The 25,106-nt window shown below is 47.0% G+C and overlaps 1 protein-coding gene across 1 annotated transcript in view; it reads right to left on the bottom strand.

Moving 5' to 3' along the window:
- Positions 1–5,822: 5,822 nt before the first annotated feature.
- LOC143962145 (uncharacterized) overlaps positions 5,823–25,106 on the bottom strand; it is a 67,905-nt gene continuing 48,621 nt past the window's right edge. Inside the window, exon 6 of the mRNA XM_077471476.1 lies at positions 5,823–6,721. Coding sequence (XP_077327602.1) covers positions 6,120–6,721 — 602 coding nt within the window. The 3' untranslated portion in view covers positions 5,823–6,119. The remainder of the gene's footprint in view (positions 6,722–25,106) is intronic.

Below are 25,106 nucleotides of genomic sequence, written 5' to 3'. Positions count from 1 at the left end.
GCCCAAGGAGGTTGGTCCCCGCTGTTGCTGCCTACTCCGCAATCTCTAATGCGGTGGGGAAGGTGACGTCGATGATGACATGTCTAGTGATGTCACGTGGGTGCCCACAAGAGAGGAAGAGGAGGGGAGTTCAGAGGGAGATATGGACCAGCAGATAGGGAGGAGAAGCAGGTGGAACTTAGATTGCACAGGAGGGACAAAGCAGACTGCTAATGTATCAGGAGCGAGGCATCAACCATGTACGGTCACATCTGGCGCTCCCAGGATGCCGACACATGGCTGCGCAGTGTGGGCTTTTTTTAACGTGTCCGCTGATGACAATAATGTTGCCATCTGCAATCTTTGCAGTCAACGCATAAGTCGCAGTAAGCCCAACACTCACCTAGGGACGACCGCCTTAAGAAGGCACATGAGCAGCCATCACCGAGCCCAGTGGGAGCAATGGAACCCACAAAGCCACACTCCAGGCTCTCACCGTCCAGCCTCTTCTACTTCTCCTTCTCCTCTCTCCTTCAGAATTGTCCTCCACTCCACCTTCCATCATGCCATCCTCACGTTTTTCTGGGAAAAGGCAGGCTTCCGTGGGCCTAATGTTCGCGTGTAAAAAAATGATGACGCCAGATAACCCTCTTGCCCAACAGTTGACGGCTGGCTTGTCAGAACTCATAGCCCGCCAACTACTGCCATATAACTGGTGGACTCGGAGGCCTTTCGCAAATTTGTGGCCATTGGAACACCACAATGGAAGGTCCCAGGAAGGAAGTATTTCTCACAGAAGGGCATCCCAGAGCTATATGGCCATGTTCAGCGGCAAGTGAATGTATCTCTGGCACACAGTGTCGGTGCCAAGATACATCTGACCACAGACACATGGTCTAGCAAACACGGGCAGGGAAGGTATATAACTTTTACTGCCCACTGGGTGAAACTTCTGACGGCCGTCAAGCATGTAACCCGTGGCACCCGTGTAGATTTGGTTTTACCGCTATGGATTGCATGCAGGTCTGGCTCTTCTTCTCCTCCTCCTACTCCATCCTCCCTCGCCTCCTCGGCTGACTCCTCCTTTTCCGCTGCTAGCGTCTCTTCCGTTGCGCCATCCAAGATCTCCAGAACCTATTCGACATGCCAGGAGAGACGTTGCCATGCTGTGCTGCGTCTGTTGTGCCTGGAAGCCAAGAGCCACACTGGCCCGGCACTCCTTTCAGCTTTGCGTTCATAGGCAGATCAGTGGCTAACACCGCTCAATTTGACAGTTGGTAAAGTGGTGTGTGACAATGGTGCCAATCTGCTTAGGACATTGAAACAGGGCAAAATTACACACGTGCCATGCATGGCACACATCTTAAGCTTGGTCGTGCAGCAATTCGTTGTCAAATACCCTAGGGTCCATGACATCTTGCGGCAGGCAAGGAAAATCTCGGCCCATTTCAGAAGATCTTACATGGCTCGCCTTGCTGACATTCAGCGGTGACACAATCTGCCGGTCAGATGTCTTATTTGCGATTGCCCGACGCGATGGAACTCAACCTTCTATATGCTTGATAGGCTGCTCCAGCAGAAACGTGCAGTTAACGACTACCTGTACGAACTCTGCGGCAGAACAGGTTCTGGGGAGCTTGGTTTTTTTTCACCGCACCAGTGGCTGCTCATTCGCGATGCATGCAGACTTCTGCGGACATTTGATGAGATCACCAAACTGGTCAGTCGCAGCCAAGGGCGCCATCAGTGACATGGTACCTTATGCCTTCTTTATGGAGCGTGCATTGCGTAATGTCATTGATCAAGTCGTGGAGGAGCAGGAAGATGAGGAAGTGGCAATGCTGGACGAATTCCCAGGGGGACTACTCTATCTGAGACAAGTCAACAACAGGAGTCTGAAGAGAAGTCAGAGGAGGATGGTACCGGGCGGATGAGGAGGAGCAAGAAGAGCATGCATTAAATCTTTCTGGGATCCCTGTTGTTGTCCGTGGATGGAGGAGGAGAATGAGGAGGGTGACATTATCCTGGATGATGAGCAGGAGCCAGGCCACCACACCGCTTCCAGTTTAGTGCAAATGAGGGCCTTCATGCTCCAGTGTTTTAACAGGGACCCCCGTGTAAAAGGCATAAAGGTCAAGGAGCAGTACTGGGTGGCAACGTACTTAGACCCCCGGTAAAAACACAAAATGGCAGAAATGTTACCACCATCACAGAGGGCTGTCAGAATGGAGCACTTACAGGCCTTGCTTAGAGAAATGCTGCATTCTGCTTTTGCATGCGCTGGCAGAGGAGCAATTCCCACTCCCAGAGAAGGAGTTGCGGGTACCAATCCAACAGCGCCTGCAAGAAGAGGGCGGTTTGAAGATGTGTTGGTCTCTTCTGATATGAGATCATTCTTTCAGCTGACCCATCGGCAGGTGTCATCTGGATCCAGCATCAGGAAACGCCTAGACCGACAGGTGTCTGACTACATCGGGTTAACGGCCGATGTGGACGCTCTGAGGAGTGATGAACCCCTGGACTACTGGGTGGGCAGGCTTGACCTCTGGCCAGAGCTTGCCCAATTTGCAATGGAACTGTTGGCTTGCCCCTCGTCCAGTGTCCTGTCCGAAAGGACGTTCAGCAAAGCAGGGGGGATCGCGACCGATAAGCGGACTCGCCTAGCCCACGACAGTGTTGACTACCTCACATTTATAAAAATGAATGAGGCATGGATCTCGGAGGAATTCAACACCTGTGATCAGTAGACCATGTATATGCATAACTCTATAAACAATTTATTTAATCAACCTTTTTTCTACCTTTGGCTCACTTCCTTGTACAAAAAAAGCACACCGTACTATATGCCCGTACCCTCCTGTTTGAAGAGGTTGAGTGGTGTCATATTTTTGGGTCCCGCAGAGAGTTGCTGGTATCAGTGCTGGTGTCAGCGCTCTCTATCACGGTGCTGGTGTCAGTGCTCTCTCTCTATCTCGGTGCTGGTGTCAGTGCTCTCTCTCTATCTTGGTGCTGGTGTGGTCTCAGTGCTCTCTATCATGGTGCTGGTGTGGTCTCAGTGCTCTCTATCACGGTGCTGGTGTCAGTGCTCTCACTGTGCTAGTGTCAGTGCTCTCTATCACGGTGCTGGTGTCAGTGCTCTCTATCACGGTGCTGGTGTCAGTGCTCTCTATCTTGGTGCTGGTGTCAGTGCTCTCTATCATGGTGCTGGTGTGTTCTCAGTGCTCTCTATCACGGTGCTGGTGTCAGTGCTCTCTCTCTATCTCGGTGCAGGTGTCAGTGTTCTCTCTCTATCTCGGTGCTGGTGTGGTGTCAGTGCTCTCTATCTCGGTGCTGGTGTGGTGTCAGTGCTCTCTATCACGGTGCTGGTGTCAGTGCTCTCTATCTCGGTGCTGGTGTCAGTGCTCTCTCTCTATCTTGGTGCTGGTGTCAGTGCTCTCTCTCTATCGCAGTGCTGGTGTGGTGTCAGTGCTCTCTCTCTATCTCAGTGCTGGTGGGGTGTCAGTGCTCTCTATCTCGGTGTTGGTGTGGTCTCAGTACTCTCTATCACGGTGCTGGTGTCAGTGTTCTCTATCACAGTGCTGGTGTCAGTGCTCTCTATCACTGTGCTGGTGTCAGTGCTCTCTATCACTGTGCTGGTGTCAGTGCTCTCTATCACTGTGCTGGTGTCAGTGCTCTCTATCACGGTGCTGGTGTCAGTGCTGAGTCTCTTTCGCGGTGCTGGTTTCAGACAGTGGGGGAGATAGCAGCAGAGAAGCCAATCAGCAGGCAGTGCCAGCACCATGGCTGAGGATCAGCACTGGACTGGCACATCCGGACCACCGCAGTGGAGCCTTGCATAGGTGGGGGTAAGGGCCGGGCAGAGGGAGGGGCTCAAGTACAGGTTGGCACACTGGGAAACTGGCACAGGACTGCACTGCTCTGACTGTGGCACTGATCATCTCCTGCACCCCCTTCATAGCCTGGCCTGACCTTGCCTCTCCTCCATGGCCTTCATACGCTCCTGATTTGTCAAAATTTCACAGATATAAAAAGAATGCTTGTCGTTGTCGATCCCAGATTCACTTAATACTTTTGTTATATCAGTGTCCATGTTGTGGGGCTATGTGTGCACAGCTAGTAAGTATTTTGTGGCTTAAAATATGACCTGGGGCCAGTCCATGGGGCCCGCTGAACTTTTGGCCACGTTTGCGGTTCGCATTTGCAAAACGTCCCGTTGGAAGTTCGTTTATCACTATTCCCAAAGTGAGTCACCAGGCTCTGCAAGAAACCATCTTTCTTCCTGGCTTTCTCCAGAAAGGGGCATCCACTGGATTTTCTCCTTAACACAGATTCCTCCACACCAGGCAGGACAGCTTCAGGACCACTTCAGCACACATTATGTCCCAAACAAGCTGCTGGGCCTAATAGCGTAGAGTTCCATCCAGCAGAACTTCCCCAGGCCTCAGCCCTGGGGAAAAGAGAGCAAGCACATGGCCTGTCTCAAATATTTATACCCTCCCCCAGCATGCACCAGTGGCCTTAACCCCTTACTGGACTGGCTGAAGGAAATATAAATATTCATAACTCGGTTCCTTTTTGTGAAATCTCATTCTATTGCCAGTGGTGCCAGTGACTCCAACTGGCAGCAGTAAGGAATCACACCCCAGCTAAAGCTTAGGTTAAGACCAAATGAAAATCTATACAATCAACCTGAGCTGACTACAGCCCAGCCGAAAACTACATTTAGATAGTAGCCCCAGTGTTGCTAACAGATTGAAATTTACTGACACTACACCCAAAATTTACTGGCACAGCCCAGTTTTTACTGGCATTTCCAAAAGTTACAAGATTACAGTTTTAAGTACAAATTTCACTATTTAGGCTACAAAGAAGTACAATATGTAATTAGCAATGTGATTTAAGGTAGATAATAAAGCAAAAAATATATTTATTTTTTTATTTTTGATATAGTAAAGTAAGTAGCTAAGGGACAGGACTCAAGGGGTGCAAGAACTTAGAATAGGTGGCACACACATGAAATTGACTCTCACGGTGATACTGACATCAGTGTGGAGGAGTACAGATTACCGACATGACGCGCCCCCTCCAGAGTCACAGTGACAGTCTCTCTCCAATCCAGGTGGTCCCTCCAGTCCAAACAGTACTGATGGTCCCACTCCTGGGCCTGCCTTGCCCCCATCCCACAGACCCACACACAAGGCTCTGGCCGCTCTGCTTGGCTCCCTTCCACCATGACATCACAGGGCATTCTCAGGCACCTCCTCCACCAGAGCCTCCCGAACATAAAGTAGCAGGCACTTGTATGGTCTTGGCTGGCACCGGGCCGAGCGTCACAGCCATATTTTTTTCACTGGCAACCTTTTCTTTTTACTGGCATTTACTGGCAGGAGAAAATTGCATGTTTTTTTACTGGCTGCTAGTAAAAATACTGACGGTTGGCAACACTGAGTAGCCCCTGTTTAAGACATGGATTTCAATGGAGTTCAGATTTGACATCCAAATTTTGGTGAAGTACCCCAAACCGAAACTGGGTACATTTTGGCTCATTGCTAATTATAACTATGGTGAATATTATCAGTGGATGTCAGATATTTGCAGCGCGGTGATTGTTCTTGGACTTACCCGATCACAGCTACCACACTTATCGCCCCCCCTGTGCTAGGCTGGGAGTGTTTGATGGATCCCATCCTTGGTTGTAACCCCTTTTACCTCCTACAAATACTTGAAGTAGAAGGGACGTTTGAAAGGTGAATAAACTAACCAATCAGATTTCAGGTTTTTAAAACAAAGAAAAAACACAGAAAGATCGCAGATTGTATATTGCTTCTATAGATATTTTATTTCAGATGGTTTATGTTACTATCTATTGTTATATAAGATTATAAAATGACCTGGACTGATATGTTACCATTTAGAAAAAAAATCCAATGATTTGGAATCCTGTTTACAATATTCATGTGTTCTTGAAGACGTTGACTCTTTGAGTATTTTATCTTCACTAATCATTGTCAACCTTCATTATTTATGGGGATGACAATTAAATCATTATTATCACTATAATTCAGAACCAGCAGTTGGGGCATCCTAACAACATAGTGTATATGAGTATATACAAGTGTATACGATGAGCTCATTCGCTTTTACTGAAATTTGGGCTGGACAAGAACTTCCCCTTTGATCTCATAGTATAGAGATAACCAGTTAATGACATTTCCATTGTGTCCACCAGAGATGACTTTCTTGATGTCTTCTGGAGTCAGGACATAATCCCACATGTGGACATCACTTAATTCACCAACCAATGATTGTTTCTCATCAAATTTTCCTCCAAAAGAGTCTTGTTCCTGTCCCAGAACAATGCTGGTCTCAGCTACGATAGAAGACCCTTTCATGGAGACTCTTCTGGGGTAGAGTTTCCCGTTGACCCAAAGTTGGACCACTCCAGTGTCGGAGTCCCAGGTCACACAGATGTGTCTCCATTCCAAAGACTCAGAGTCTGTCTTAAAGCTAGTGAGTTCCTGGTTGATATATACGGAGCAGGTTTCTGGAGGCTGTAAGTAGATCACAAAGGCGTTGTCCTTCCCGGGAGTAGCGAGAGAGAAGGGAGTATAGGGGCGGGAAAGTTCAGTATAAGAACGTAGACAGACGCTGACTTTCTGCAATGGCTCTGTAATTGTAGGTCTTAGAATGACATGATCTGTGTCGGTTTCTTTGGGGAAGAGGAAGACTTTATCCTCCAAGTCTAGAGAATAAAACACACAAAGATCATTACTGATACGGATCAAAGCTTTAGATTTAGATTTATAGATGCCTGCAGGCAGGTTGCCCACAATGGGTTAGTTAGTTGGCTGGTCCAGGCAGGGAAAGGGGTTAATGATCTGTGTCTCTCTTTCCTCGCTTTTTGGACCCAGTCTACCTGCCCTGTGATATACTGTAAACATATATTTATATATATATATATATATACTGTATACATATATATATATATATATATATATATATATATATATATATATATATATGGGATGGCCGAGTTTCAGAGCTTTGGACCGCTCAAGAAGATGCCATGACGGCTGTGGAGTTCCCTGGGGGGACTTTTGGGTCCTACAGTCTGTCGGAAGTCACTGGGAGCCCTGAAAACCACCAAGCCTTGGGTCTATGGACTATCACCTTGTTGAGGTATACCCGAGCAGCCTATCTGAGATAGACATGGGGATGTGACATTGAACTGTACATGTGAACTATGTCGCAAAATCGTTAGTAAAGTTGCATCAACTGTTCTAAGCCTGGTCTGAAGTTACTTTAATGGGGTGCATGGTGGTTCCTGGCATATGAAAGATGAAAACTTTGTGTAAAAAAAATATATATTTTCAGTCCACATTTTTCAAAAACATGTTGAAAAAAAATGAAGTCTTCAAAAGATGTCCAAGCTAGGGATGGGGTTAATGAAGGGACATTTTCTTTCCAAAATGTGGTAATTTTATGGGTGTTTCCACTAGACATGTGCACACTGAAATGTTTAGTTTCGGAATTTTGTTTTAGTCGGAAAAATAAATTTATTTAGTTACTCCCGAAATTAGTTTTTATTTATTTCGATTCACTAAAAAACGCATTCGTCCAAAAATCCGAATTAATTAAGGTTGAATCTGTCATTGAAGGCTTATGGTGTCTGTCGAATGTTCTAAGAAGATTAGACGGAGCAGCTAAACTGTACGACGCCGAAATCTTACATTTCCGATCAAATGTTTTACATACAAGCTATAGTAGAATTCTAATGTTGTATGACACTAGTAATAATTATATTTATTAAATATTATTACTACTCAACCAACATTATAGCCTATGGGCGGAGCATTTGACCATAAATGTCCACTCGCAGCGATCGTATGTTTTTAGCTGCTTCGTGGAACCTTCATGTCTCTATAATGTCGAATCTTTTCTCTCTATGTAGAATAATCTTGGACTAATAGAATTAAGGTTAGGCACATTCAACCGCAGGTTCGATAGACACTAGACATGTGCGATTCGTTTCGTACGAATCTCAAATTCGTACGAATTTCCCTAAATTCGTACGTTTCGGGAGGATCTGAAATACGAATTGCCATGCATCCGAATTTTGTACGAAATACGAACTTTTGTTTACGAATTCCCAGGAGGAAGTCAGCACAGCACAGGGATGGTGGGAGCCCCCTCATCTAACGAAAATCCGTATTTCAGATAGGAAATTCTTCAACGGAATTTCGTATTTCGGATAAAAAACAAACTTTCATCAGCATCGACTGTCATATTGAGGTATATTTTTGCCTTTAAATTCATCGTACGAATTGAAATTGAATTTCGGACACGAAATACGAAGTACGAATTAATTTTAATACGAACCGTAACGGAACAGAACGAAACAAATTTATTGACGGCGCCCATGTCTAAAAGACACAGATCGCTATTGTCACCGTCATGTCGAACCTTCTATCTACATCGAACTGTTGTCACAACGAAACTAAAATAAAGCATTTTTTTATGTGGGATCTTTCGGATTTCAGGTTTCTGCTGTTTCGTTTTAACAAAGGATAAAATCTCTGAAATTCGGACGAAAATGCGTTCGGATGAAAACGAATGTGCATGTCTAGTTTCTACTGGCTTTCAAAATGTGATAGGTAGTCAGGAAATTAGATGTGTACTTTATGCCTATAGGATGGCTAAAGGTGCCCCTTGGATTTTGGGCCCCTATTTGTGGCTAGGCTGTGAAAAAGTCTCACACATGTGGTAATGCCATACTAAGGAGGAGTAGAAAAAATGTGTCTAATGCCGTGTACACACGAGCGGAATTTCCGACAGGAAAAAAAGTGCGACGGGAGCTTTTCAACGTATATATTCCGATCGAGTGTATGCCCCCATCGGACTTTTTATGTCGAAAATTCTGACGGACATAGAAAGAAAACATGTTCTAAATTTTTCAGATGGAAGCAATTTCTATCGGGAAAACCGCTCGTCTGTATGCTGTTCCGACGTACCAAAAACGACGCATGCTCTGAAGCAAGTACGAGACGGAAGCTATTGTCCACTGGCTATTGAACTTCCTTTTTCTAGTCCCGTCGTGCACGTTGAACGTCACCGCGCTCAAGACCGTCGGACTTTGGTGTGACCGTGTGTAGGCAAGACTACTTGAGCGGAATTCAATCGGAGAAACCTTCAGAGTTTATTCCGACGGCAAAACCGCTTGTGTGTAAGCGGCATTAGGGTGTAATTTTAAGTATGCCTATGCTGTGCATTAGAAATATCTTATTGGTTGACAACTTTGTGAAAAAAAATAATAATTAAAATTTTTCCAAAACCTTGTGGCTCAAAATGGAATTTTCCAAAGACTCATTTTGCCTCTTAGAAAATACCTTGGAGTGTTTGCTTTACAAAATGGGGTCATTTTGTGGGTGCTTCCTGGTGCTCCAGGGCCTCCAAAAATGTAATAGGTAGTCAGAAAATTAGATGTGTAATTTATGCCCAATTTATGCTTCTTAAAAGCCAAAATGTGCTCCTTGAATTTTGGGCACTTTTATGAGTCTAGGCTGTGAAAACAACGAGTTTATTTGTGTGATATATAAGATACAATGTCCAGTATATAATCAGTCCAAACATTGAAAAAGTTTCACACATGTAATTTATGCCCAATTTATGCTTCTTAAAAGCCAAAAGGTGCTCCTTGAATTTTGGGCACTTTTATGAGTCTAGGCTGTGAAAACAAGTTTTTTGTGTGATATATAAGATACAATGTCCAGTATATAATCAGTCCAAACATTGAAAAAGTTTCACACGTAGTTTTTTCGCCATATTTAGGAGGAGTAGCAGAATGTGACGAGCTGTATTTCTAAGCATGCCCAGGCTGTGTGTGAGATATAACTTGTTAATATGACAACTCTGTGAAAAAAATATTTAATTTCTTAATTTTCCAAAAAAGTGTGTAAAAAAAAAAGACAACTTCCAAAAAGCTTACCGTGCGTTACGTAGGAACCAATGTCCGCCGGGGAACCACGATCGCCCCCTGAGAGAGACAGAACGGAGATCTGCGAATGTAAACAGACAGATCCCCATTCTGCCAGGGGAGGAGAGACAGATCTGCTGTTCCTAGTAATTAGGAACAGCGATTGGTCTCCTCCTCTGGGCACTCCCCTCCCGCCACAGTTAGAAACACCTCCCAGGGAACACATTTAACCCCCCTTGATCGCCCCCTAATGTTAACCCCTTCCCTGCCAGTGATATTTATACACTAATCAGTGCATTTTTATAGCTGGGATTGCTGTATAAATGTCAATGGTCCCAACAAAAAGTGTCAAAAGTATCCGATCTGTCTGCCGCAATGTGGCAGTCCCGCTAAAAAGTGCAGATCGCAGCCATTACTAGTAAAAAAAAAAAAAAAAAATGCCATAAATCTATCCTCTATTTTGTAGACGCTATGACTTGTGCGCAAACCAATCAATACACACCTATTGAGATTTTTTTACCAAAAATATGTAGAAGAATACATATTGGCCTAAACTGAGGAAATTCATTTTTTTTTCTTTTTTTTATATATTTTTTTATACCAAAAAGTACAAAATATTGTGTTTTTTTTCAAAATTGTCACATTTTTTTGTTTATAGCACAAAAAATTAAACCCGCAGAGGGGATCAAATACCACCAAAAGAAAGTTCTATTTGTGGGAAAAAAAGGATGTCAATTTTGTTTGGGAGCCACGTCGCATAACGGCGCAATTGTCAGTTAAAGTGACGCAGTGCCGAATTGCAAAAAATGGTCTGGTCATTAACCACTTCAGCAAAAAAAAAAAAAAAAATTATATATATATATATATATATATATATCTATATTCATATGTTATCGTTCAGCGGGAAGAGGGCTGGTGAATTCAATAAAGCTGCTGAGCCTCTTTTCTTTTGTTAACCACTTCAGCACCGGACCATTTGGCTACCAAATGACCGGGCCACCTTTTGCGATTCGGCACTGCGTCGCTTTAACTGACAATTGCGCGGTCGTGCGACGTGGCTCCCATACAAAATCAACGTCCTTTTTTCCCCACAAATAGAGCTTTCTTTTGGTGGTATTTGATCGCCTCTGCGGTTTTAATTTTTTTGCGCTATAAACAAAAAAAGGCCGACACTTTTGAAAAAAAAAATGCAATATTTTTTACTTTTTGCTACAGTTTAGGCCGATACGTATTCTTCTACATGTTTTTTGGTAAAAAAAATTGCAATTAGCGATTATTGATTGGTTTGCGCAAAAGTTATAGCGTTTACAAAATAGGGGATAGTTTTAAAGCATTTTTATTAATATTTTTTTTTACTAGTAATGGCGGCGATCAGTGATTTTTATTGTGACTGCGACATTATGGTGAACATATCAGACATTTTTTACACTTTTGGGACCATTGTCATTTATACAGCAATCAGTACTATTTAAATGCACTGATTACTATGTAAGTGACACTGGCAGTGAAGGAGTTAACCACTAGGGGGCAGTGTCGGTGTTATGTATGACGTTATGTGTTTTTTTTATTGTAGGAGGCGTGGCTTGGCATGTGATGTCACTGATCGTCTTTCCCTATAAAAGGGAAGAGACGATCGGTGACAGCCACAGTAGGAAGCACGGGGAGAGGTTCGTTTGCACAGACCTCTCCTTGTTCTTCAGCTCTGTAACCCGATCGCAGGACACCAGCGGCGATCGGGTCCACTGGTCCCGCGGCCACGGTCACGGAGCTCAGGACCGGGTCGGTAGCGTGCCACCGGCGGCGCACTCCTGACCCACGGCTAGGCACCTAAAGAGCAACGTACAGGTACGTGCTGGTGCCCATCCGTGCAATTCTGCCGACGTACATCGTCGTGAGGCGGTCCTTAAGTGGTTAATACAGCGATCAGCGTGTTTAAAAATGCACTGATTGCTGTAAACATGTCACTAGCAGTGAAGCGGTTCACACTAAAGGGGCAGTGAAAGGGTTAAGTGTGTCCTAGGCAGGGCCGTTTTTAAGGCAGGGCAAAAGGGCAGCTGCCCTGGGCCCTGTCATTGTTGTGGGGCCCAAAGCAGCTGCCTCATACTTGCCAACTATCCCAGTTTAAATTCCCCTGTCCTTTGAAGTTTTAACCCTGTGCCGTTTCCTGATATCTCAGTGTGAAGTGCTACTACTAATGCTGCCCAGCTCTGCCCTATTGTTGTGTACAGATGACTCACCTGCAGACCCTGTGTTTACATGTAAATAATTCATATGTAAATAGCAGCAGCTTTCATATGCAAATAGCTGCATAGATATGTAAATAAAGGCCATGTGTATAGCATGACCCCTGGAGTAAGGAGATGATGTGCTGTAACCTCTAGCTACGAATCAGTGAGCAGTATTACTGTACAGTAATCTCAACAAGGAGAAATAATGTGCTGTAATCTCTAGCAACTAATTAGTGAGCTGTAATGTGTGCTGAAACCTCTAGCAACCAGTCAGTGAGCGGTAATGATACACTGTAACCTCTGGCAACCAATGGCAATAGCTGCCTGATCTGATTCGGTAAACTGATTTTAAGTCTAGCTGCTATTTATTGTATGTCTCAGAGCAGGTGGAGAACAAAACTGCATTGGGGGGGGGGGGTTTTGCCCAGGGTCCAATCAATATTAAAGACGGCCCTGGTCCTAGGGCGAGATTCTAACTGAAGGGTGGGGGGGACTCTGTATGAACAGACGATCTGTCAGTTCTCCCCTCAGAGAACCGGGTTCTCCGTGTGTCCCGAATGATCGCGGAAGCCTGGCAGTGATCGAGACCGCCGGGCACTCGCATCGGCTCCGGGGGGCAAGCGGGGGGGGGGGGCGTGCGCCCCCTAGTGGCCAAAGGGCGAAGCGACGTTACATAACGTCGATTCACCCAGCCGTGCCATTCTGCTGAAGTATAACTGCGGCGGCTCGTTGGCATGTGGTTAAGAGGCCACCAAATGAAAGCTCTATCTGTCTCAAAAAATTATATAAATGTCATATGAGTACAGTGTTACATGGCTGACTAATTGTCATGTAAAGTGTGACAGCGCTGAAAGCTGAATATTGACCTGGGCAGGAAGAAGGTGAAAGTGTCCGGTACTGAAGGGGTTAAAGAGGCCAGAAAGGGACTCTTGTATGTTCTTACGGGATGTTTGATCACCGCTCATTAAAAAATGACCTAGTCGATCCACGGATCTCTGCCCAGTCTGATGGTCCTGTGCTGGATGTCCAACTGATCTTTGAGGGTCCGGGGGCCCCTCCTCAGAGGTGAGTTATTGTCATGATCACTTACTGCCCCTGTTCCTCATTCCAGCACCAGGTGTTGGCTGTTGCTTTTCCTCCCTGTCTGTGTTCATCTGTTATGCCTTGTACACACGGTAGGACATTCCGACAACAAAATCCATCGTTTTTTTTTTTTTTTGTGACGGATTTTGTGCCAAACTTGTCTTGCATACACACGGTCGGGCAAAGTTGTCGGAAAATTTGATCGTTCGGAACGAGGGGATGCTCGTTGCATATGACGGGACAACCACGACACTACCTGCCTGGAGTTTGCATGTTTTCCCTGTGCCTGCGTGGGTTTCCTCCGGGTACTCCGGTTTCCTCTCCCGCTCCAAAGACATGCAAGTAGGTTAATTGGCTCCTGTCCAAAAAAATTGGCCCCTAGTATATGAATGGGGACCTTGGATGGTGGGCTCCTTGAGGGTAGGGACCGATGTGAGTGTGCAATGTACAGGGATAGGAACAATTGTAGACACTCACTCAGGTTGAACTGGATGGACTGGTGTCTTTATTCAACCTTACTAACTATGTAACTATGTAGAGGTTAGTAGCCAATAGCTTTGGTCTCATAATTTAATCTGAGCATGCGTGGCACATTGTCCATTGGAATTCTCTACAAACGATCAGATTTTGTTCTCGGAAAGTTTTAGATCCTGCTCTCAAACTTTTTTCGGTCGGGATTTCCGACGGAAAAAGTCCGATAGAGCCCACACACTATCGGATTTTCCGACAACATAATCCGATCTGACTTTTTACGTCGGAAAATCCGACCGTGTGTATGGGGCATTAGATGATTGATCTGCTCAGTCACCTGATATAAGCAAGCCGAACCCTCTATCCCTCGCTTGTGATAGAGACAGACTTACCTGCATTGTTCTAGATCAAGCCTCCCGCTAGTCTGCCTTGCTTGTTGTTGGATCCCCTGTGTATGACCCGGATTGGACTGGATTATCCTCTGAACTCAGCCTGCATTTAGCTGAACTGTTTTTGAACCATGCTATCTGCTAAACTGCAAGTACCCGTTTGCTTTGCTCAGTTCGCATCTGCCCTGGCGTGGTGGCCAGACTCTATAGCATTGTGTATAAGTCCTGGGGGCAACCAGGTACCGGTAGGCCTGCTTTTCTTAAGGGAAAGGGGGCTGCTATAGGTGAAGCACACAGTAGCCAGCTATAGTGTCTGACCACCTGTGTTGGGGTAGACGTGACATTTGTGACACAATTAAAGGTTCATTTCTCTCATTTGTGGCTTTTTAAATCACAAGCTCTCACATGGATGCAATAAGCAGGCTAGACACTGAGCCACGAGGACTTAGAAAAGAACAGTCAAAAGACCCGCGTAACAAGTTAAAGAAACTTTATAACGAGGAGAAAGGATATAAAAAGGTAAAGGCCCAAAGCCTTGAATATGCCAGTCAGTACTGTTTAATCCCTTATTAAGAAGTGGAAAATTTGGGGTTCTTTTGAGACCAAGCCAAGGTCAGGTAGACCACAACTGGCGGAAGAATTGCCCAGGATACAAAAGAAAACCCCCACAGGTAACCTCAGGAGAAATACAGGCTGCTCTCCAAAAAGACGGTGTGGCTGTTTTTAAGGAACGCAATTCAACAATACTTGAACAAAAAAGAGCTGCATGGTTGAGCTGCCAGAAGGAAGTCTTTACTGCGCCAATGCCTCAAAAAAACCCAATGAGGCCTGTCAAGGTGGTGTTGGGCATATTGTAACCGGGCTTTTTCTTTTGTGGAACTTGTGCAGTAAAGGCTTCTTTCTGGCAACTTGACCATGGAGCACTTTTTTGCTCAAGTATCATCGTATTGTGCTCCTTAACCACTTCAATACCGGGCACTTAAACACCTTCCTGCCCAAACCAATTTTGAGCTTTCTGCGCTGTCACACTTTGAATGACAATTGTGCGGTCATGCTACACTGTACCCAAATGAAATTTTTATAATTTTTTTCCCCACAAATAGAGCTTTCTTTTGGTGGTATTTGATCACCTCTACGGTTTTTATTTTTTGCTAAACAAATAAAAAAAGACTGAAAATTTTGAAAACAAATATGTTTTTTTTGTTTCAGTTTCAAAACATTGTAAATAAGTAAGTTTTCTTCTTCACTGATGGGCACTGGTGGGGCGGCACTGATAAGGCGGTACTGATGAGGTGGCACCAATGAAGTGGCACTGATGAGGTGGCATTGATGGGCACTGATATGTGGCACTGATAGGTGGCACTGATGGGCACTGATAGGTGGCACTGATGAGCGACATGGATGGACACTGATAGGTGGAACAAATTGGCACTGATAGCTGGCACGGATTGGCATGGATAGGCGACACGAATGGGCATGGATAGGCAGCACAGATGGGCATGGCTAGGCGGCACCGATGGGCATGGATGGGCACTGATAGGCGGCATGGATGGGCACTAATAGTTGGCACAGATGGGCACTGATAGTTGGCACAGATGGGCACTGATAGGCGGCATTGTACTGTACTGATGGATGCCAATCAGTGCCAAACAATAATGCATGCCAATCAGTGATGCCCACTGTGGGCACTGATTGGCATCCATTGTGGGCACTGACTGGCATCCCTGGTGGTCTAGGGTGGCATATCTGGTGCTTGGCATCCCTGGTGGTCTGGTAGCATCCCTGGTGGTCCAGTGTGGGCATCCTCGGGGGGCTGCATCTACTCGCGTCTGACAGACACGAGTGAGGAAAAGCCGATCACCGGCTCTTCCTATTTACACTGTGATAAGCTGTGATTGGGCACGGCTGATCATGTGTTAAAGAGTCTCCGTCAGAGACTCTTTACCGAGATCGTAGTTGCAGGGTGTCAGACTGACACCCCGCAACAACGATCACTGCGATGCGCGCCCCCGGGGGCGCGCAGCGGCTCAAAATCCTGAGGACGTCCTATGACCTCCAGTCAGGATTTTGAAACCACTTTGCCGCCGTAATTTGCCTATGGGTGGGCGGCAAGTGGTTAAAAACAACGACCACACCGCCTTTTTCCAGGGAAGCCTGTATTTCTCCTGAGGTTACCTGTCAGATTTTCTTTGTATCTCGAACAGTTCCTGTAGCAGTCGTGGCTGAAATCTTTCTGGATCTACCTGACATTGACTTGGTATCAAGAGATCCCCAAATTTTCCACTTCTTAGTAAGTTATTGAACAGTACTGACTGGCATATTCAAGGCTTTGGATATCTTTTTTAGATCCTTTTCCATCTTTGTAAAGGTTCATTACCTTGTTACGCAGATCTTTTGACTGTTCTTTTCTGCTCCCTATGGCTCAGTATCTAGCCTGCTTAGTGCATCCATGTGAGCGCTAACCACCTCATTGACTATTTATACACAGACACTAATTGTGATTTAAAAAGCCACAAATGTGGGAAATTAACCTTTAATTGCCATTTTAACCTCTGTGTGCGCCACCTTCTGTGTCTGTACCAAGGCCAAACATTCCAGGGTATGTAAACTTTTTATCAGGGCCATTTGGGTGATTTCTGTTATCATTTTAAAAGGAGCCAAAAAACAATGTGATAATAAATGGCTTCACGTGATCGCTGCCTTTAAATAAAAGACAGTTTTTTGTGCACGATCGGTCATATTTTCAATATAAATGACAAAATGTCGCAATTTCTGCCAGGGTATGCAAACTTTTGAGCAAAACTGTACATATAGGATCTCTTTTCCAACAAGTGATCCCCTGCCAGCAGGGCCATTCTTAAGGCAGTAAAACCGGCCCTCCTATACTGGGTCCAGGCCCCATCAGTTCAAAAAGGGGCCCCAGCACCGGCTGAGCGGCCAGCTGTACTGCCTTGTTGCTGACACTTGTGGATCCCCCTGCAGCGCTGCCGTCTTCTACTCTTTTTCCCTCCATCTGCGGTTCATGGGGATCATTTCTTGTATATGCACCCCCTTCCACTTGCTTTCAAGCCACCGCCCCCCATGTGCCCCTTTTTTTCCTCACAGTACTTCCGGCTTCTCTCCTCTCCTCCCCCGCCGCCTGCAAGCTACTGCAGGCACACAGGGGGAACATTTTCAGCATGGAGAGCAGGGGCATCAGTAAATATGCTATATTTACTGGCCCCTTCCTTTCCTAAATGAAAACAGCGAGCAACCGGTACAGATTGCCCCTGTGTTTAGTCATCACTAAAGCATAGTGAACACTGTTTGCTATGCTTCAGTTTTTTTCATGAACAGGAAGCCTGTGGGTGCTTCCCATTCATTCACTGTCCAATGCAACTGAGGCTTGCGGAGAAAGGGACTGATGAACCGATGTTTCTTTCTCTGTCTCAATTGTGAGACATCAGGGGTCGGTTTAGACCCCTGATGCTTCACTTAAAGCCCCAACATGACAGTTAGAAAAAGTGTAAAAAAATTAAAAATAAAATAAAAAAAGAGATAGAGGGATGTAGGTCATACTCTTCTGATCCTGAGTAAAGGTCCAGAGGAAACACTTGCGTGAAACGTGTTGACCTCTCTGGATTATTGTATTTTGGGAACATACAATATGATGTGAAATCTCATGTTCGAGAGTTGTGACCATGTACACTATTGGGGATAAACCCCTGAATATTTTATTTATATGGACAGTTTTAATGTCATTTAAAGGGGTGAACGCCTGTCTGGCAGTGAAGATGGCTGCCAAACCGAGAGCTCCTTCAGCCTCACGCTCTCAGCAACTTCTCAGCGCCAACAGGGAGAGCCTTCCCCCGACTCTGAGCCCACTCGGTACCTCTCTGATCCTCCTAGGAGACGCGTCCAAGCACAGGAAGCTATCCAAGCTGTCCCAGCGCCTCACCGACTTCTACTCGGCAGCGGGATCGCGAGGTAAGCAAGTTGGTGCCGGTGATGTATCAGATAGTGTCCCCCCATCAGAGATTGTCCGCCCTGTACTGAGCTTGCGCAGCACGGGGGACAAGGAGAAGCCGAACATCTCCGAAGATAAACGGCGCCTGCGCAGTGAGTCCAGGTTCAAGCCCCACCATCCAAGTGGACACAGTTAGAATAAAAAAGAGCCGAGCCCGAAGTGAGGCCGTGCCCGAAGCGTGGCGAGCGAAGCGATTCAACGAGGGGCCCTGTTACTATGAGCAACCGTATGTCCACTTGGATGGTGGGGCTTCAACCTGGACTCAGTGCGCAGGCGCCGTTCTTCTTTCGGAGACTTTCGGAGTCTCCTTGTCCTCCGTACTGCGCAAGCGCCGCGCCTGCGCCGGCCCCAGTACGGGCCGGAACACTATTCGATAGGCCGACGCTTTTTGTCAGAACACCGGCTCTCATTTCAGCAGAACGGCCAACTCCCAGCCCATGAAAAATACAGGGAAAAAAATTGGGGACAATTAGGACTTTATATGGTCCCTTGGTGGCTGGCTGGTATCTGGCATCTCCACGGATTCTGTATCTTACGCACTCTGACAGGTGTACTCTCTACCTTATATGCCTTTTTCTTTATTTAGGTCACTTATTGCTGGTCTTTATATGGCTTCTGGTGTTTTTGGTGGGTTCGTCCCTTGTCCACATTTTCTAACTTTCTTGCACTGTGGCTACTTGAACATTTGGCGTGTTTTCGATATGCCCCTCCATTTATTCTCTCACTACTTTTTTCACGCTTACCCTCCATCTTGTGGTTTTGTTCGTTTACTACCTAATCCGCTCACTATTATATAAAATTATCTATTACAGTTACCCTTTTGGGTTCATATGCTACACTACACTATTGGAAGGGGAACTTTTCTGCCGTTCACTTTCAGACGTGTTTCCTGGCTTGCCGTGCCTTGCTGCCATTTGGCTATCTCCTCAGCTCCCGGGGGGGGGGGGGTGCTTTACTCATCCCCTGAGGCCCTCCATCATCATGAATACTATCACATATGCTTTACTATTTTTATACAATATGCCCATAGGTAAGAGTGTTAGGACCAGTTATTTTGTTCCCTCTCTTCCTATCGTTGTTTGATATGACTAACAATCATCTATATTATATTATATTATATTATAGGGATCCCCATTTAGCTGCTCCTGATGAGTGGACAAACTTCCACGAAACGCGTCGAGCATTCACAATTGATGTTATGTCACAGCAATCATGTATCTATCAAGGGGTCTCAATGTTTAAGCCATCAAGTTTATACCAATATAATTTTGTTTGTGTATATACATGTTGGGTGGAATGCTGAATGTTGCTATCATGTATCATGTGTTACAGTGTTTAACATATTATTATTATTTTACTATAATGTGATTTAGTTATCATGTTTTATCTACTCTGTACCATATTTAATATACTACTTTAATGACATTTGATGACTTATTCTGCCCAGTGATGTGTTCCATATAAAGTCCCAATTGCCCCCAATTTTTTCCCCTTTATTTTTCATATAAATAGGGATGGAGACCTGTGTTCTGGATGGTCACGGTCTCATATAAAGTCCCAACTCCCAGCCCAGCCTTCATTCAATGACTTCTCTGATATGTTTGCTAACCTAAATGACACAGTTCACAAAATTCAACACCTGGAGTCTAAAATTGGCGGATCTGTATACTGCACACAATGAGTTTGTTGATGCCTATACCGACCAGGAGAGTCGAAGATTCAATGCCTTCAGAACAAGATCTGATCTAGAAGACCGCTCGCGGCAGAACAATATTACATTTAGGAGTATACCAGAATCTATAGCTCCGGCTGATCTTACCAACTTCATTTAGCACCTTTTATGAAGGCCCTCATACCTTCCTTGAGTGATATTGAGCCGTGCATAGACAAGGCCCACCACAAACCCAAGCCTAAATTCCTCCTTTTTTTATGGCACCCAGGGATACCCTAGCGCAGCGATAGAGAACCTCGGCTCTCCAGCTGTTTAGAAACTACAAATCCCACCATGCCTGTGATTGTTAGGGTCTTGCAATGTCTCATGAGACTTGTAGTTTCAGAACAGCTGGAGAGCCAAGGTTCCTTACCCCTGCCCCTAGCGCGTATCTACTATTTCCATGTGAAAAAAAAAGGGTAATGGAGAAAGCCAAGCAAAATCCTGCAGTTCCAGACAAATTTACTGGTATCTCCTTGTATACGTATATTTCGCAACAGACAGCACTTAATAGGAAGAAGCTCAGCCCCCTGACGAAAGTTCTGGGGAATAATAGCATCATCTACAGGTTGGGTTTTCTCAGAAAGTTGCTTGTAACTTGGAACGGTCGAATGGTAGAATGATCCCTATCTACAGTGTGGAAAAAGTCATCCAAATTTTCAAGCAACGGCAATTGCTTCCTGGAGATGCGCAGCCTCCTGCTCTCGTCCTCTCCATAGTGACTGGAAATAGAATGGACCTGATGGGTCCATTACTCACAACAAAGCCTCTCTCTCTTACACCACAAATTAACTTTTTTAGCATGAGGCTCAGAGCTCACAAATGTCTTTCTTTTGTTCAGTTTACTGTACAACACATTTGTTCCACCCCCCCTCCCCCCCTAAGGCACTACCGAAGTCTAGACTGCCCATTGCGCCAGCGTTTTTTAAACAGAAGTGTATTAACTACAGTTTGTTGTTTCTTTTTCTCTTTCACTTGACTCTTTCTCTTTTTTCCTAGTCCAGTCACTGCACATAAAAATTTGCCTACCACCATAGTTGCCAACATTGTAAAAAAAAAATTCCAGGACACTTTTTTGGCTGTAGGCGGAGTTGTGTTGTAATTAGGGGGCGGGACATTGTCTCCGCCGGCCGCGGACCTCTAGCGGGCCGGCGGGGCGAAAAATCGCGAATAACCAAATTTCCCGGGACACAATTAAATCAGGAAAATGTCCCGGGAAATTCAGGACAGTTGGCAACTATGCCTACCATGTCACTGTTCTGTGGATATCTTCGGTATGCAGGCCTATAACCTAAAGCTCTTCTCATCATTCCCTCGGTGGAAAACTCATCTGACTGAATATGCCACGAGCACTGTTAATGTCTGTACAATGCAGCCTTGGCTTCCCAGGTACTACTATTAGCATCCTTACCTTTCCGTTATGTTTTGTTACACCGACATTCCAGCAATCCAACGGCCCTTACTATTAGACATGTGCGATTCGTTTTGTACGAATCTCAAATTCGTACGAATTTCCCAAAATTCGTACATTCGGGAGGATCCGAAATACGAATTGCCCTGCGTCCGAATTCTGTACACAATACGAATTTTTGTTTATGAATTTCGGATTTCGGATCAGTTGTCCTCACATCGACGACGACTCATTATGCTTATTATGAGGGGCTCCCACCATCCCTGTGCTATGCTGACTTCCTCCTGGGGCTTTACCTCTGCTGTGCTCATTATGAGGAGCTCCATCCATCCCTGTGCTGTGCTGACTTCCTCCTGGGGCTGCTTACTATGAGGGGCTCCCACCATCCCTGTGCTGTGCTGACTTCCTCCTGAGGCTGCTTATTATGAGGGGCTCCCACCATCCCTGTGCTATGCTGACTTCCTCCTGGGGCTGCTTATTATGAGGGGCTCCCACCATCCCTGTGCTGTGCTGACTTCCTCCTGGGGCTATACCTCTGCTGTGCATATTATGAGGGGCTCCCACCATTCCTGTGCTATGCTGACTTCCTCCTGGGGGCTGCTTATTATGAGGGGCTCCCACCATCCCTGTGCTATGCTGAATTCCTCCTGGGGCTGTACCTCTGCTGTGCATATTATGAGGGGCTCCCACCCTCCCTGTGCTGTGCTGACTTCCTCCTGGGGCTGCTTATTATGAGGGGCTCCCACCATCCCTGTGCTGTGCTGACTTCCTCCTGGGGCTGCTTATTATGAGGGGCTCCCACCATCCATGTGCTATGCTGACTTCCTCCTGGGGTTGCTTATTATGAGGGGCTCCCACCATCCCTGTGCTGTGCTGATTTCTTCCGGGTGCTGTACCTCTGCTGTGCTCATTATGAGGGGTTTCCACCATTCCTGTGCTGTACTGACATACTGAGCACAGCAGAGGTACAGCCCCAGGAGGAAGTCAGCACAGCAAAACTGCCTTCCTTACCCATCCCTTTTCCCAATGTAAGCTATGTAATCCGAATTACATAGCCAATGCCTTTGGAGATTATTAGCAATCTCTCTATGATCTACTTAGGTGTGATGCTGCTCCAGCCCTCATTAAAGGCTTCCTCCAGAAGGCGCAGCTACCCACTCTAACTGCTGACCAACTTATCTCGCAACCCTTCACACCTCAAGAAATCTGTCTAACAATGAATAAATTGCCCAACCGTAAATCCCCGGGAGAAGAAGAGTTCTCAAATTAATATTATAAGTATCTCTCTGCAGAAGTTGATCCCTATCTGCAATCTGTCTTCAATCTTGCTTCCTCCTCTCGGTATTTCCCTCCTGAAATGCTAAGAACAATGATTGTGACAATTCCTAAGTCTGAGGCCGCGTACACACGGGCAGACTGTTCGCCCAACCTTGTCCGCTGAACAGTGTTTGGGCGGACAGTCCGCCCGTGTGTGGGCTTTCAGCGGACAGTTTCAGCGGACAGTTGGACGGACAAAGTCTTTCGGAAATTCCGAAAAACTGTCCGCTGAAACTGTGTTTGAGCGAACAGTCCGCCCGTGTGTAGGCCACTTTCGAAATGAGCAAACTGTTCCCGCTCGGAAAGTCCGCCCATTTCGAGCGCGTGTACAGGTAGGCGGGGCCCGCGAAGGAGACGTCGCGGGCTCCGCCGCCTGGAATGGGCTTAAAGGGGAACCCCAACGCCGAAAAAAATCGGCGTGGGGGTTCCCCCAAAGTCCACACCAGACCCTTGTCCGAGCACGCTACCCGGCCGGCCAGGAAAGGGGGGCGAGCGAGCGCGCCCCACCTCCTGAGCCGTACCAGGCCGCGTGCCCTCAACATGGGGGGTGCCTTGGGGAAGGGGGGGCCGCGCGGCCCCCCCCACCCCAAAGCACCTTGTCCCCATGTTGATGAGGACAAGGGCCTCTTCCCGACAACCCTGGCCGTTGGTTGTCGGGGTCTGCGGGCGGGGGGCTTATCGGAATCCGGGAGCCCCCTTTAATAAGGGGGCCCCCGGATACCGGCCCCCCACCCTATGTGAATGAGTATGGGGTACAATGTACCCCTACCCATTCACCTGTGAAATAAAGTACAAAAAAAAAACACAACACAGGGAAAAATATTTTATTGCACAGCTCCGGGGGTCTTCCGTCTTCGGGGGTCTTGTCCCCCTCTTCGGTTCTTCTGCCGGGCCACCGCGCCTTCTTATAGCTCTTTTACAGGCGGTGGCCCGGTCTTCTGTCGCCGCTGCCTTCCGTTCTTCTGTCGCCGCCTTCGGTTCTTCTGCCGGGCCACCGCGCCTTCTTGTAGCTCTTTTACAGGCGGTGGCCCGGTCTTCTGTCGCCGCTGTCGCCGCCGCCGCCTTCCGTTCTTGTTCTTCTTGTTCTTCTTCTTCTTCTTCTCCTGGAGATGTTGACTCGACGAGCTCTCCGGCCGGAATGCCAGGGACACGCTCCGCTGCCACTTATATAGTGACAATGGGGCGGTGTCACATGGTATATGTCACATGGGTTGGTCACATGGGTTGATGTCACATGGGGACTATGACATCGTAAGGGGGCGGGGTCACCATGTGACCAACCCATGTGACATATACCATGTGACACCGCCCCATTGTCACTATATAAGTGGCAGCGGAGCGTGTCCCTGGCATTCCGGCCGGAGAGCTCGTCGAGTCAACATCTCCAGGAGAAGAAGAAGAACAAGAAGAACAAGAACGGAAGGCGGCGGCGGCGGCGGCTGCGACAGCGGCGACAGAAGACCGGGCTACCGCCTCAAAAAGAGCTATAAGAAGGCGCGGTGGCCCGGCAGAAGAACCGAAGGCGGCGGCAGAAGAACGGAAGACGGTGACAGAAGACCGGGCCACCGCCTGTAAAAGAGCTATAAGAAGGCGCGGTGGCCCGGCAGAAGAACCGAAGAGGGGGACAAGACCCCCGAAGACGGAAGACCCCCGGAGCTGTGCAATAAAATATTTTTTCCCTGTGTTGTGTTTTTTTTTTGTACTTTATTTCACAGGTGAATGGGTAGGGGTACATTGTACCCCATACTCATTCACATAGGGTGGGGGGCCGTTATCCGGGGGCCCCCTTATTAAAGGGGGCTCCCGGATTCCGATAAGCCCCCCGCCCGCAGACCCCGACAACCAACGGCCAGGGTTGTCGGGAAGAGGCCCTTGTCCTCATCAACATGGGGACAAGGTGCTTTGGGGTGGGGGTGCCTTGGGGAAGGGGGGGCCGCGCGGCCCCCCCTTCCCCAAGGCACCCCCCATGTTGAGGGCACGCGGCCTGGTACGGCTCAGGAGGGGGGGCGCGCTCGCTCGCCCCCCTTTCCTGGCCGGCCGGGTAGCGTGCTCGGACAAGGGTCTGGTGTGGACTTTGGGGGAACCCCCACGCCGATTTTTTTCGGCGTTGGGGTTCCCCTTTAAGCCCATTCCAGGCGGCGGAGCCCGCGACGTCTCCTTCGCGGGCCCCGCCTACCTGTACACGCGCTCGAAATGGGCGGACTTGGCTCCGCCTTACGTGGGCGAGTCCGTTCATTTCAAAAGTTGAGCGAACTGTTTGGCAAACAGTTCGCTGAAACAGTCCGCTCGTGTGTGGGCAAGTCCGCTCATGCAAATTTTGAGCGGACTGTTTGCCGAAACTGTTTGACGAACAAGGTTGGGCGAACAGTCCGCGCGTGTGTACGCGGCCTAAGGCCGCGTACACACGCGGGGACTGTTCGCTCAACTTTGTCCGTCAAACAGTTTCAGCGGACAGTCCGCTCAAAATTAGCATGGACGGACATGGCCACACGCGACGAACGAACAGTTTGCTGAAACCGTGCGCGATGACGTGAACGG

This window comes from Lithobates pipiens, unplaced genomic scaffold, assembly GCF_037356315.1.
Source record: "Lithobates pipiens isolate NorthernLeopardFrog02 unplaced genomic scaffold, aLitPip1_a1.2 Scaffold_8, whole genome shotgun sequence".
NCBI lineage: Eukaryota > Metazoa > Chordata > Amphibia > Anura > Ranidae > Lithobates > Lithobates pipiens.
The sequence above is the reverse complement of the archived record's forward strand: the minus strand, read 5'-3'. Positions and strand labels throughout refer to the sequence as shown.